The 15005-nt window shown below is 35.2% G+C and overlaps 1 protein-coding gene across 1 annotated transcript in view; it reads left to right on the top strand.

The window, feature by feature from the left end:
- The window catches only part of LOC150094199 (popeye domain-containing protein 1-like), an 86237-nt gene that overhangs the window by 55589 nt on the left and 15643 nt on the right, over positions 1 to 15005 (top strand). Inside the window, exons 3-4 of the mRNA XM_090412276.1 lie at positions 5859 to 5967; positions 10826 to 11153. Of these exons, the coding sequence (XP_090268402.1) occupies positions 5859 to 5967; positions 10826 to 11153 (437 nt within the window). The remainder of the gene's footprint in view (positions 1 to 5858; positions 5968 to 10825; positions 11154 to 15005) is intronic.

Below are 15005 nucleotides of genomic sequence, written 5' to 3'. Positions count from 1 at the left end.
TGTCATGGGTGTGTGTTGTTATCAGATGTAGATAAGTGATGTAATTTGTTAGGTGTAAATAAGTGATGTCATTGAGGGGGAGCATCCGTTATTGAGATCACGTGTCTTTGGTTCGCGTGTGGAATTGTGGGTAATGGTCAGAGCATGGAATTCTCGGTGATTGTTAGAGTATGGAATGTTAGGAATTTCGCTGGGAGACCATCCATCATTGACGTCACACTGTGTCTGTTTTGCATGTAGAATTGTGGGTAATGGTTTTAGTATAGACTTCTGGGGATGGTTAGAGATAAGATAGAGTATGGAATGCTCAGAATTCCACTGGGGGGACATATCTGTTTGTGACGTAATTGTGTCTTTTGGTTCGTGTATGGCACTCTGGGTAATTGTTTGTGTATTGTTCTGGGTAATTGAATGGAATTGTGGGTGATGGTTAGAGATAAGGTAAGATAGAGTATAAAATGCTTGGAATTTCCCTTGGGGACCATCCGTCATTGAAGTCACGTGTTGTGTTTTTGGTTCGAGTGTGGAATTATGGGTAATGGTCAGAGCATGAAATTCTGGGATTTGGTGGGTTTGTCAGTGATGCACGATGAGCTTTTTGTTCATGGTGGCATTATGGGTAATGATTAAAGATTGGAATTCTGGGAGGATATTTGGTCAAGTGTTGTGGTCATTGATTCGAGTGTGGAACTATGGGAAAATATTTGTCAATGGATTGCCGTAGACATTTTTTAAAATAATTAATTACTGGGTACAATGGTATCCCTTCATCTCCCGATCTCTCTCACACACACACGTTTTTTTTTCTTTTTATGTTCACATTTTCTAAAATAATTAATTACTGGAATCTCAGTTTTACTCTTCTTTGTCATGTTTAAGATCTTAAAAACTTCATTACTTTTCTAATTAAATGTTAACTTTATTACAAATTCTAAGCAGAATAAATATTCTTAAATATGGAGAACACATTGATGCCACCTTAATTGTTCATTTAAGTTTACAAATACACATTTATTTGACTGAAATATTTTTTACAAGTATATTCACAATGAAAATTCAAATATGTAATTACCTAGAAATATTTCACAAGATTTGTCTCTTCTGCTATTTTCCTGAAGAAAGAAAAATTTCAAAGGGTTTTGGGTTCACTCATTTTTTTTTACTTTATGATACACACACACAAAAGATGATCTGCAACCTGAAAGAACGAATTGCAGTAAATAACCTGAAAATGCAGTTGATTCTTGTTCCTTATAGATTTCTGTCCATTTCCTTAATATCATTCACAATATGGCTCATGGCTATGTTTTCCCATGGTTGTGTGGATGTTCTCTACTTAGTGACATCATGCAAAGTAAAGTAAAGGAAAGTCATCGCTATCCTCTTCTGTTAATTTCACACTGTATTGTGACAGATTGCACAAAGACTTGGCAATTAGCACTCGTTATTATTTTTTTTGCATTTGTAACTAAACAGAAAGTAAGACTTTAAATTTACAAGTGTCTGAAAGAAGGGTTACCATATTTCTTGAAATAAATATTTATGATCATCACAAACAAGAAATTTATCAGCTTTTCAAAGTTTTGACATTCACACCCATATTGTTTTCATAATTTCGAATACCTCAACCCGAATGCTCGCATCACTCATTAGGGGCTTTTGATATGCTTATATATATATATATATATTTTCAATCTGCTTGGTTGTTTTTCTCTATTTTACTTTAAAAATTCAAAATATGCATCTCAAAATCTACTTTTTATATCTCCTTCATTGACATACAGAAACTGCTTTTGTTTGCAAAACAGTGGGGATGAACTTGTCCCTTCTGGCTATTAATTTTACCTTCGATTCCTTGTGCTTCAAAGCTACTTCTGTAGCTGAAAGTTTATTTATTTATTTATTTTTTTTTTCAAAACATTGTATTTTTCTTTAGCATTAGTAAGTTTTAACTAAAGGAAATGGGACTAACAAGGGTTTGAACTCTGTGTTAGTGTCTTCTTATTAGAAACTTCTTTTGTCAGCGCAAATAAATAGTTATTTCTTATTATTTCAAATAAATATTAGCTCTGTAGTATACTTTGTTAATTTATATGTTATAAAGTTCCAAACATTTAAAACTTTAGAGTGAGTGTAAAAGTCAATGGTGTCTAATCATGACTCATATTCCTCCCTTTTTGATGTTTGTGCATGGTCCTTCTCTGATACTAATGACACCAACATTCTAATTGAGATTATCAGTTCTGGTTTTCGCGTATATGGATGCAATGTTTGCTGATAACTCAAAAAATGTCAATAGGTAGCATTGACATTTATAAAATAATTAATTACAGGATATCAGTTTTCCCCACTTTTTTTCTGTTCCCAGCATTAATTTCACAGTTGTGATTTTTTTATATTTACGTTTTCTTGTATTATGATCTGTGTTAATGATTCTGCTTACAGATTTCTTTGTCACCAGTTTTTATACATATTGTCTTCATATAGTTGTAATTTTCTAGATCTTAAAAGTCGATTACTTTTCCCTAAAGAAATGTTAACTTTTTTTACAATAATTAAACAGAATTACATTAAGGTATAAAGTTATGTATATATATATATATATATATATATATATATATATATATATATATATATATATATATATATATATATATATATATATATATATATATATATATATATATATATATATATATATATACACAATGCAAATCTTTGTTCATTTAAGTTTACAAATGCACATTTTATTTTGCTGAAATATTATTTACAAGTATATTCACAAAAATTCACACGTGCTTACCTAGAAATATTTCACAAGATTTAGTTTACACTCTTAACATTTTCAAATGAGTTTGATAAAGAAAATGTTCATTACTCACTGTTTCTTGATTACATTACATCAAAATAACTGGTCACGTAAAAGTCTTAAGATCAGACACCATAGGAAGCACAGCTTCGTACAATTGATAAGGCGTTAGTCTGAAAATGACATCATGCGTGTTTATTGATTCCTCATATTATTTTGTCATCAGATATACACAAGCAGTCTTTGTATAGTGTTCGTAAATGTCCCAAAATAAAGAATCTTTATCAAATTGAATAAAGTCTTGAAGGTCTGATTTAATCATCAATGAATTTAAATGGGCTGCGATAATTCTTCCCATGATATGAATAGCTGGTAATTCAGTTTCCAAAAATAGTTAAGATTGTTCAGCTTCTTCACAGATAATAGAAAAAAGTTTACTTATACCATTTCCTGTTTCCTCTATCATCAGTTCACCATCTTGGCATTTGAGAATATAATAGTCTCCAATGTCCAATTCGTACTCTACTCCTTTTTGCAAGTATCCTAGGATATCACTCCATCAGCAGTGCAACCTCCCCCATGTGCTTCTCGATAACCACAACACAACATATGTATCTTTTAAAATAATAACCGGTTTCCATCCTTTTAGAGCTATGTGAAGAATTTTGTCTCGTGCTATTTTCCCGAAGAAAGAAAATTTCAAAGCTTTTGTTGCTCACCCATTATTTTACTTTAGAAGACACAAAACACCACAATACAATTCGATAGCTGCACTGGATGAACGATTGCAGTAACTGAAAAGGCACTCGACTCTATTGTTATTCTTTATGGTACTGTTTACCCTGACCGTTTCTTCAAAAAATGTAACATTCGTGCAGATGACTCATGGACATGTTTTTGGATGCTGGTGGATATAATGTTGATGTGATTTTAGCTTACATTGTGATATCATAGGGCAAAGCTTATCTCTGTGGCTCGAATGGTTTTCTATATTATTTATCCTTATTATGTTAAGTATTTTTTCTAACAAAAATAAAGTAATTATTTATTATTGTTTCAACTGAACATTAGGTCTGATACTATACTTTTCGTGTTAAATTCTAGCTATTAATTTAACATCCGATTCCTTGTGCTTACAAGCTACTTCTGTAGCTGATTTTTTCCCAAAAAAGTTGATACAGTTTCTTGAAATATTTGAAGATTGGCATGAACAAATAAGACTAATAATTCACTGAGTGGATTTTAAAAAAAACTCTTAGTTGTGGCAAGAAATTTCACAAACTTGCAAATTTCTTTTGATTTTTCTTTTCTAATCTGTTGGATACATCTAATATATAACAAAATTGTAACTATTTAATTCATTTGTACTTTATCCATTAAAAAACCCACAATTACATTATTTGCTAGCTCTGTCTTTCTTGTTTTGCCTGTAGAACAGTAGGGTCATAAAGTTTTGAAATAAGTTTCGACTGTCAGCCACATGATTTTAAACTTTTATCATGCACAAATGTGTGAAAAGAAAAGAAAATGTACCTTCTCTTTATTTTTGAAAACACCATCGAGTATTACTAATCTTCCTTGCTCAAACAGCGTTTCGATGTAAGAGCAAGTGACTAGTTCTGTCACTCATATGTCCGAAATTGTTGGGAGGGAAAAAATATAACATTAGGTGGTGGTGGGTGAAAAGGTAGTTGAGAGGTTGATGGCAGTCTTCCCTACATTGATCCCTCCTCTCCTCCAGAAGATATCTGCTCAGTCAAGGGGAGATGAGAGCCCCCATTTGGGATATCTGTTAGTGATGACACCCAAACTGATAACCTCTGTGTCATCAGTTTGAGGTAAGTGACATCACTAACAGATATGTGTTTGATGGGGAGAGTGAGGAGATTACCAGTGAAATCCAGTAATTATTTTAGAAAATGTGAACATGAAAGAAAAAAAGCGTGTGTGTGTGTGTGTGTGTGTGTGTGTGTGTGTGTTTGATGGGGGTGAGGGGGGATACCAGTGATATCCAGTAATTAATTGTTTTAGAAAATGTGAATATGAAAGAAAAAAGTGTGCGTGTGTGTGTTTGATGGGGGGGATGAGGGATATACCCATCACACACACACACACACACACACACAATGATCCCCAGTACTTGACCAAATATCCTCCCAGGATTCCAATCTTTAATCATTACCCATAATGCTACACGTGAACAAAAAGCTCATCTCATGTCACTGACAAAACCACCACATCCCAGAATTCTACGCTCTGACCATTATCCATAATTCCACACTTGAACCAAAGACACAACGCATGACGGATGAACTCCCAGGGAAATTCCAAGCATTCCATACTCTATTCTATCTTATCTCTAACCATCACCCACAATTCCATATGTGAACAATTACCCAGAATGCCATACGCGAACCAAAAGACACAATGTGACGTCACAGACAGATGTGCCCCCCCAGCAAAATTCCAAACATTCCATACTCTATCTTATCTCTAACCATCACCCAGAATTCCATTCTAAAACCATTCCTCACAATTCCACATGCGAACCAAAGACACAACGTGACGTCAATGACAGATGCTTCCCAAATGGAAATTCCAAACATTCGATACTCTAATCATCACCCAGAATTCCATACTAAAACCATTACCCATAAGCCACCACTGAAAACAAAGAAAAACAAGACACTCACACAAATCTCCCACCCACGACACACAGGAAGTCACACCTCCCCACTACAATAACCTCCTTTTCCCCTTCACCTCAATGACGTCACTTATTTACACCTAACAAATTACGTCACTTATCTACATCTGATAACAACACACACCCATGACACTGACGTCACTTCCCCCCATTTACCCTACCCTGTTTGGTTCATAGTGTCCAACTAATGACGTCACTTTTCCTGTGTCACATCCCCCACCATTTATCCTACCCCTATTTGGTTATTAGTGGCACCCCCTACTATTAATGATGCCTTGTATATGTACATAGCACATCGGCTCTAATTTTTTTTAATACTTCTTTTTTTTTTATCCATTCCAGAATGAAAGCCACGTGCGAAGATGTTCTTCTTCATTACTTGTTTCCCAATGAATTTATTGATTCACCTGAATGGGAGTCTTCTGCAAATAACAACGACAAATGCTTTCAGGTAAGAGGTCTTTAAAGAAACAATTACAATTCTTTGCATCATTAGGCTGGAAAAGAGACTGGATGATTTATTAAATATCGACTAAGCATTTAGGCAATGATACTTCCTCATCCCCGACCTCTTAGACTCATTTCATTCATCTAAATTCATTGCTCATTCTCTTTGACATTTAGGTTGTACATTCACTACATTATTTGCGAATACTTGCAGTCGAGAATAGCACTTAATCTATGGAAAGACAATGTTCTCTTACCTGGTGCTCGGATTAAAAAGGCCACGGATAAATCTGGAAAAGTAAAAAAAAAACGCCGTTCCTTTGGGGGGGGAGATAAAGGGAACTGAGTTCCCCCTTTAGCACTACAATGTCTTGATGAGTTTCAAGAAATCTTCTTCAACGCCATTTCTTTTTTTATTTTTATGTTATTTTATTTAAATCATTTGATTGAAGTACACATACAGACATTTATGCTTTATTTTTCTATTATCTGCCCATTTGAAGCTAATTTATGTTCTACCGTTCGATTATCACTTGGTAATGTTGGAGACGGATAATTTCGTGTAGCTTAGCAGCAGTAATTCCTGGGTACCACTTTAAACATGGGATACTTTTCCCAAGTGGCTTATCTGTGATTAAAACTTCCTTGTTGATATCTTTGGACTGTTTTGACATTGCGTGAAAGTGAGAATCTTATTCTTAAGCATTTTTGTTCTTAAGTGTTTGTAAGCGTGTGCGACATGTCCAGACGTCATGTCATCATATTTAAGAACATACGAGTGTTTGATGGCAGACATGTTTTGAATCCATTTATTACTATTCTCTTCAAATTCTTGGTGACTTCATAATATTTTTTTTCTTGTAATGTAAATTTTCCAAAATAAATAGGCATAGCTTGTAGTTAGGATGGTTGTCTTTTTTTTCTTTCGAAAATACTTTAACTTTTTTTTTTTTTGTATTATTCATAGCTGTTGGAACAATAGAGCCTCTGTAGCGCAATTGGAAAAACGACGGTATAGGCCTAAGTTCGATTCTCGTCGCGACGGGAGGAATCTTTATCTGGACGAGTTTCAATCGAAGGTGAATTAGCCGATCTCATATGGAGGTAGCAAGGTTTTTTCTCCCGGAAACTCGGGTTTTTCATCCCGCATATAGACAAATCGGCCCTTCAGAACACACGCAATTTACAGACAAAAAATACTAGTTGTGGTGGTGGTGGGCGGTAGATGGCGTTGATGTAGATGATTGGTAGTAAAGGTTCAATGTAGTGGTGGAGACAGTTGTATAGTAATAGGTGTCCTCCCACAATGAGTCTTCGGACTCCCTTGGAGGTGTCAGGAATAATAATAGTCTGGCTACTTTTTTGACCTTATTATAACATATAATACAAGAAAACCTTATTGTTTAAAGCTTCAAAGCACAGTAAAGAACTCATTCGAAAATATTTTACATTATTCTTGTTTTATGCAAGTTGAGAGGGATATAATAAAGGGTGTCCCAAAATTCACGCAAGATTTAAATTAAGCGCCATTTGTGCGGTAAAGTGTTGCCAACGAGAAAAAAAAAGACAGCGTGACAGCTGACAGTTCAGGGTTATTAAAAATGGAGCGCTACACGAAAGAACAACGCATTTTCATTGTTGAGGAATATTTTAAAAATAATGAAGGTTTGGCAGCTACAGTTCGCGATTTTCGTACAAAATATGGTCGGAATAGTGAGCGTAAAATTCAAGGAAACTGGATCAATTAGTGATCTTATACACTCTGGCCGTCCTTCAACAAGTCGTTCAACAGAAAACATCGAAGCAGTTCATGAGAGTGTTGCTGAGAGTCCAGGAACATCAATTCGGCACCGTGGTCTTGAATTGGGCATTTCGAGAAGCTCTCTACAGCGTATTCTCACGAAAGCTTTGCATCTTTATGCTTACAAAGTTCAATTGACTCAAGAACTGAAGCCTACTGACCACACACACAGCGAAGAGAGTTCGTTGAATGGATTATGGAACAACAACAAGTGGATGCTTTTTTTTCGAACAAAATCATCTTCAGCGATGAGGCTCATTTTCATCTTGATGGCTTCGTTAATCGACAAAACTGTCGCATTTGGGGTTCAGAAAATTCACGAGTGATTGTTGAGAAACAAATGCATCCACAACGTGTCACTGTTTGGTGCGGATTTTGGGCTGGAGGCATCATCGGCCCATTCTTCTTCGAAAATGCGGATGGTACGGCAATAACAGTTAATGGTGCTCACTATCGCTACATGATAATCCAGTTGTTTGTGCCTAAATTGCAAGATGTGGATATGGACCACATGTGGTTTCAACAACACCGTGCCACATGCCATGCAGCCTGAGAAACAATTCAATTACTGCATGAGTCATTTCCTGGTCGTGTAATTTCCCGTTTTGGTGATCAGAATTGGCCGCCCAGATCATGTGCTTAACGCCGATGGACTTTTTTCTTTGGGGTTTTTTGCAGTCTAAGGTTTATGCCAATAAGCCCACGACCACCCACGCCTTGAAGGAGGAAATTCAGCGCTGTATCAACGAAATTCAGCCACATTTATGCAAAACGTTCATGGAAAATTTCGACAAAAGAGTGCGTATGTGCCAGCAAAGCCGTGGAGGCCATTTACCCGATATGCTATTCCATGCATAACCCTATACTGTATACTTTATGAATCGATAAGAAATTACAATTTTTAATTAAAAACCTGTGTTTTCTATCAAAATTACTTCTTGCGTGAATTTTGGGACACCCTGTAGATATTAACGATATTCGAAGAACATTGCAGCTAGTCTTTCCTATCTATAGAAGTGTTTAATCGAAAATACGGCAAAATGGATTTTATGACAAAATACGACGTATCTTATAAGTGAGGTAAAAGAAGACATGAGCAGTCTTATAATGCTCATGTCAAAGAAAGGTAAAAAGAAGAGGAATGAAAAAAAAAGTTTTTGTACTGCACCATTCAAAGGAATAAAGATTTTCATCTGTGAATATTGTCTTAAATATATTTCTGTTTATTGTGATTGTTGGTGTTCCGTTTAGTGAGGCACTGGTTTTTTCCTACAGTAAATGTCGAGGGAGAATAAACGATTCTTATGCCTCTTTCACATATGTATCTTTAAATGGCTGACTGTTGAGGTACTTTTCCTGCATACTACTGTATATTATTGCGTGATAACGAAACCATTAAAATCAGGATTATCACTCTCTTTATACTGATTTATCGTGGTTAATGCAAGCTTAATCATGATAAATAGGATAATGCCCACTTTTACTGTTTTATACAAAAAGCGCATTGTTGGCAAGCCATCAAAATTAACAATTTTTATGGCTGGAAGCCATAAAAAATGTAGTTCTTTTGTTTAGTTTTTCTTTTCTTATGAGTAAGCATATACACTAAACTGAGGTCTGACAAGAAAAGTTGTAGTGGCATGTGACAAAACAGCCAGTGTGTTCAGAAGGTGAGTTAACGAATTTATTGGGGTATCGCCATACCACACAGCAGATGGTACGTTTATTGCCGAGAATGCAGAAATGTGCATTATGTTCATCATTCATGATTTACATTTGTTGGAAAAGCGAATCTCTCGTTTATGTTCAAGCACATAATGTTGTCTCTTAGGTTTTGCGAAACCGTTTGTCTGGCCTGACTCATTTGGCAAAGAAGCTCAGTTTATAGAATGTTTTGTCACTGTCATTTGTACCATTCCACATTTTTAGTGTTCCTTTTCTCTAAAACTTTTATTTGTTTTTTGGATTATTTATGGTAGTTGGAGCGATAATTTATTTTCTAAGATATTTTACAGTACATCCAAGCAAACTGAGAAATTCCATCATGTCATGTTAAAAATAGGAAGAGAAATAGAAATAATAATTAGTCACAGATTTATGTGGAAGGAAAGATTGTATAGCAGAAGTAATAATGGGAATTCTGTCTTCCATGTACGCTAAGTATGTGCAGCTGCCTCTTGCAGCTTCCTTTTTTAGCCAATGAAATTTTAAAAGAACAAAAAGGATCACCAGATGCGTGTCTTAAAATCTTTTGTAAATAACAAGTTGCCTGTTTTATTATATATACAAAAATAACAAAAAAAAATACAATCACTTGGTAATTGAAGGCAAAAAATTAGCGGTCCGAGCTTGTATATATGAACGGAATTTTTTTAAAAACAAATTAATACAAAAAATTAATTTTACAAACATTTGGATAATGTTATATAAATGTAATTCTAATAACTAACGTTGTTTTTATGTTGCTGAACAACACCGTGATGTTGTTCAGCAACATCACGGTTCAGCAACATTTACAGTGTTGCTGAACATCCAGCAACACTGTGATGTTGCTGGATGTTCAGATCGCTTATCAGTATTAACTTTTTTTTTTTTTTTTTTTTTGGCTAGAGAAAAGCTCTTCACTCATTCAAAAATACATTTTGGACTGGCGTCATCTTCATAAACAAGGTTTAGTACTTCAGTAATTTTGCAACCATTTTTAAGAGTGTCACTAAATAACTGATATTTATTCAATGTTACGAATATTCTGCGTGTTATTTCTACGACGAATGTATCAAAAATATATAAAAACATAACTTAATCGTGATGTTACTACGTGTACTGTAATAAAAGCAGTCCTATTATTTTGTTATCGTAATTCATAAAGTATTCAGTTGCCACAAATCATATATGAATGAAATTTATTCTTCTAATTCTTTTAAAACTTTAAAACCATGTTTGTAAACAGTTAAACCAGCAACTCCTGACTATCAGGAATGTCGGTTTTTAAAAATTAAGATAGACAAGTATTCTGGTGATTTTTCTATCTTACTGTTTCCTGTGAATTTGTTCTCTTTAGGTGACACTAACAGCTACAGAACCCTCCTTATATCTGTGTTGGCCACGGAATATTCTACAAGAAACTCTCGAAAATAGTCCCTACTTGCAAGTCCTTCTCCATAACCTAGTTGGCAAAGACATTACTTATAAATTGTACTCTCTTACTGAACTGTATCAAGTCGACTGTCGAAGTATGCCACAGGCAAATTCGTTCGAGTGGTGGCAGTTTCAGATGCCACGCAGTCTTAGTGTAGATGCTGTGCACATAGGAACGAAAGGATTTGTTCGTTCCTTGCTTTGGAGAGCACGTGACAGGCGCATTGGTACACCCCCATGTGGAAGCGTAGGTAAGTGTCAATAAGCAAATAGTGTAAGACTTTACAGTTACTATTATTCAGTATTTGTATTACGCTCTTAAATAGCTTGATTACTTAGATTATTCTACCGCTGGTCATGGGAGTAAAAATGAGTTTTGATGACGTCAGTTGGATCTCATTCATTGGTAGGCTGTAATCATTTGGTGGCTTCATCAGGAATAAACATTGAAAAAATGATTGTGGGGATATAAGTGCCTGTAATTTCCATGCCTTATACAAGTGCTATTGTCTGTAATTAAATATTTGAACTGGTGATAAACAGTGCACACACACACACTCACACACACACACACGCACACACCGCGTTTCTCAATAATACTACGTATTGAGAAACCTGTTGAAAAGTTATTTGAAAATTGTAAACGCTCATGGACACGTGGCTTCTCCCCCCCCCACCCCCACAAAACACGCTAACCGGTCAGAGAATGCATGCGGCTAACATAGGTTTAATTTTTTTTACTAATACTTTTTTTTAATGTTCAGAGGTTGGTTAATCAACCTACCCTGTATGGGTAGTGGATTGGGAAAGGAGAAACTTGTTCACCTTTGATTTAAAAGCCTGTGTACGGTATTCCTTGGGAAACACATAAGGAGGAAGACTGTTACAGTAATAGTGGGAATGAAGGAGGAAGAAAAGAAACTTGTTCTGTGAGTTTCAAATGTACCGTGAACAGATGCTGGACGGCAGTTGTCTGTGTTCCCACAGACTCAATACCGAGTGGGAGAATTATTGATGCTATTTCAGATGAACATTTGCCATGGGAATATTTATAGAAAACTCAAATTGCAGAAACCAAATGTCTGTGCGAAAGTGCGAGGAGGAATGAGTTGGTAAATTGCTCTTCTTTGGATTGAGTCAAGCATTTTGAGGGAGCTCCAAATGTGAGAGCACTATTCAATAGCTGGGCAGATTGAGCGAAAGAAAAATCCTAGTTTTTTAGAAGCTGAGGAGGCAATGGCATTAGTTGAATGGTGAGAGGAAAAAGAACCATTCACATCACACGGTGTGTGTCCAGACAATCCAACAGAAGTCCTTGGGCAGACCAAATAATAGGAGTTTGTTTAGTAAGCCTTTGTGCCAAACGTAGTCAAAAGCTTTGGAGATCTCAACTTCAACCACTTGGGATTCATCAATCTTCTCCATAGCATGTGTCCAGAGATGAATGATATATGTGAGTAGATCTCCTGTTGATCAGCAGCGTCGGAATTCATACTGGTAGTCATTTATTAGCTAGGTGCCTTCGAGGTAGTGTCGGAGTTGGGAATTCATGGTTCGCTCCATTAGTTTAGATCACTGTTTTCCAATCTTTTTCAAGTTGCGAATCCCCTTTCATAATAGCCAAGTAATCTGCGACACCAACCACATTTGCATAAAAAGGTATTTTTAATAGAGAAAAGAAAAGGCATTAAAAATAGATTTTTCAGAATATAAATATAATTTATTTATTAATTTAACCGAACATTTAATACGCTGCCTGAACTTGCATCTCGGCAACCAGTTTCAAATTCCTTCATTTATCAGAAATCACTCTTACAACCCTAGAACATTGCAGTGTAACCGTATTGGGCCGCTACCCCCTTGTGGTCGTGGCCCACAGGTTAGGAACCCAGGCTTTAGACAGAACTGAGGTGAGGGAGATAGAGTGGTAGTTGGACGGCAGTGACTTGTCCCCCTTCTTGGGAATGGGTTGAACATAGGTCAATTTCCAAGTTGTGGGATAGATACCAGTGGAGAAAGAGAGCATATACAGGTGACATAGGATAGGAGTCAGTTCCGCTGCACAAACCTTTAGGACAACTGGAGAAATGGTTTTGATGGCATTTCTCCAGTTTTTTTTTTTTTTTTTTTTTTTTTTGTATCTAATCTGGCCAATATTTTTCTGATCTCTTTCGGATGAAAGGGTATAAGGGAATTGCGTATTGTATCCGGAATGGTTGGAGGAACATTTGCCATGGTGAAGTATGCGTGCATTGCTGGAGACAGAGATCTGTAGAGTAGGTGCCCTCCCTCGATGAGTCTTTGGACTCCCTGGAGGTGTCATGTAATAATAATAATAGCAATAATAATAACTAGTTATTTTAGCCTACGCCGAATGGGCGAACTGGCGCTGACGTCAGCAAGTAGCAGAAATTTGTTTAGTGTCTACTGTCTAGACCAGGATTTCCAAAACGGGATTCCACGAGAGATCGTGATTAAAAAAAAAAAAAAATTAACATTGTAGAAATAATATATAATATATACATAAATAAATATAAAGATACAATCATTTTTATGCAGGGTTCCATAAGATCTGAAAATTACTTAAGGGTTCCTCCCGGGTAAAATGATTAAGAAAGGGCTGGTCTCGACAGTACACTTGAACTCTTGCAAATGGTTATAGATTTTTAGCTACGCGAATTTAAGCGAATTAATGTAGGTCTCCTAATTTTATAGGTTATGAATTAACGAAAAATGGGCAACATTAATATGAGAATTACATTAACAGCTTTATAAACCCTCAAGATGTCACAGTCGGAATTAAAGCGGAAAAGAACTGCAAATTCCTTTAAAGTAAGTGGACAAAAGTGTTGAAACGGCGACCTCAACGAACAATATGGTACAGGCTACCCCCCCCCCCCCCACACACACACACATTGAATCTGAGGCTTAAAAAAGCACAAAATGTTTTTCATGTGCACATGGACTGGGCGGTAAAAATTAGAGGAAATATTGCCGCAAAACTATACAGCAATTACAATTGTTTCATTTTTATTTTTTCCCGAAGAAACTCAAGTTTTTGACTCCATGTGAGAAAAAAATTGAGTATAAAATGTTGGCAGTTTACTATTGTAGACCATCTGTATCACTTCATTTAAATTGTGTGAACGCTAATTTTTTCTTTATAATTATGATTTTTTTTTTGGTTAATGTGATTATATCGTGAAAAAAAATGCAATTGCTTTATACAATAATAAATTGTGTATTGTTTTATATCGCTTTATGTATAATGTGCCTTTTGAAACAAATAAATGTAAAGATTGTTGTCAGAAACAGATATCGTAACTTTATGTCTGATAATTATAATTTGAAATATTAACTATTAAGTCTGAATTTGTTTATAAGTAGTGACGATAAGAAACTTTTACTTGTTTTGATCAAAATGTGTCAATTTCCTGTTTTTAAGTAAAGCGTCCTCACGATAACACGTAATGGCGGCTCATTGCTTTAGCTTCTTGACAGTAACGGAAACAGGAAGCATCATGCTTGTTGGAACATGCGCGAATAGGAAGAATTACGATACCACTGGTGGAAAAATATAGACATTTTTGGGAGGAACAATAATAGATAATTCTGTTTGAAATCTTTCATGCTAAAAAAAAAGTTTAAAAAGTTGTCGACTACTACGTAACTAGGATAATATTTGTTGCAAAAATATAGGGAATTTTAGAACTCGGTAGCGGATAGTTATGTTTGAAGTCTCATATATACGAAAGAAATGCGTTTTAAAATTCATCAACTGTTATCTACGAATACAACTACGATTTTGCTACTGGGGAGAAGATGCGACAAGTTGAGTTTTAATGGCTGTTTGTTTTTACTAGAAAATAAAAAATAAAGTTGTAAACTTTAAAGGAAGTGAATATGAATAGTTTACGAGACTTTTAGAAGAAACCGGCAATTAAAATTTCTAGTTTTTTTTTTTATTTTTTTATTATTATTTAAAATGGAACACTGGAATGTTAATTTAAGGATTTACAAATCCAGGGTTGAACTTTTCATTTTCTTATTAAGGGTAAGAAATTTGCAGCTATTTATTTTATTTATTTATTAATTATTATTAT

Source organism: Typopeltis vanoorti, chromosome 22 (assembly GCF_054136105.1).
Source record: "Typopeltis vanoorti isolate ZY-2024b chromosome 22, IOZ_Tvanoo_1.0, whole genome shotgun sequence".
NCBI classification, from domain to species: Eukaryota; Metazoa; Arthropoda; class Arachnida; order Uropygi; family Thelyphonidae; genus Typopeltis; species Typopeltis vanoorti.
This window is presented reverse-complemented; position numbering and strand designations above follow the sequence as displayed.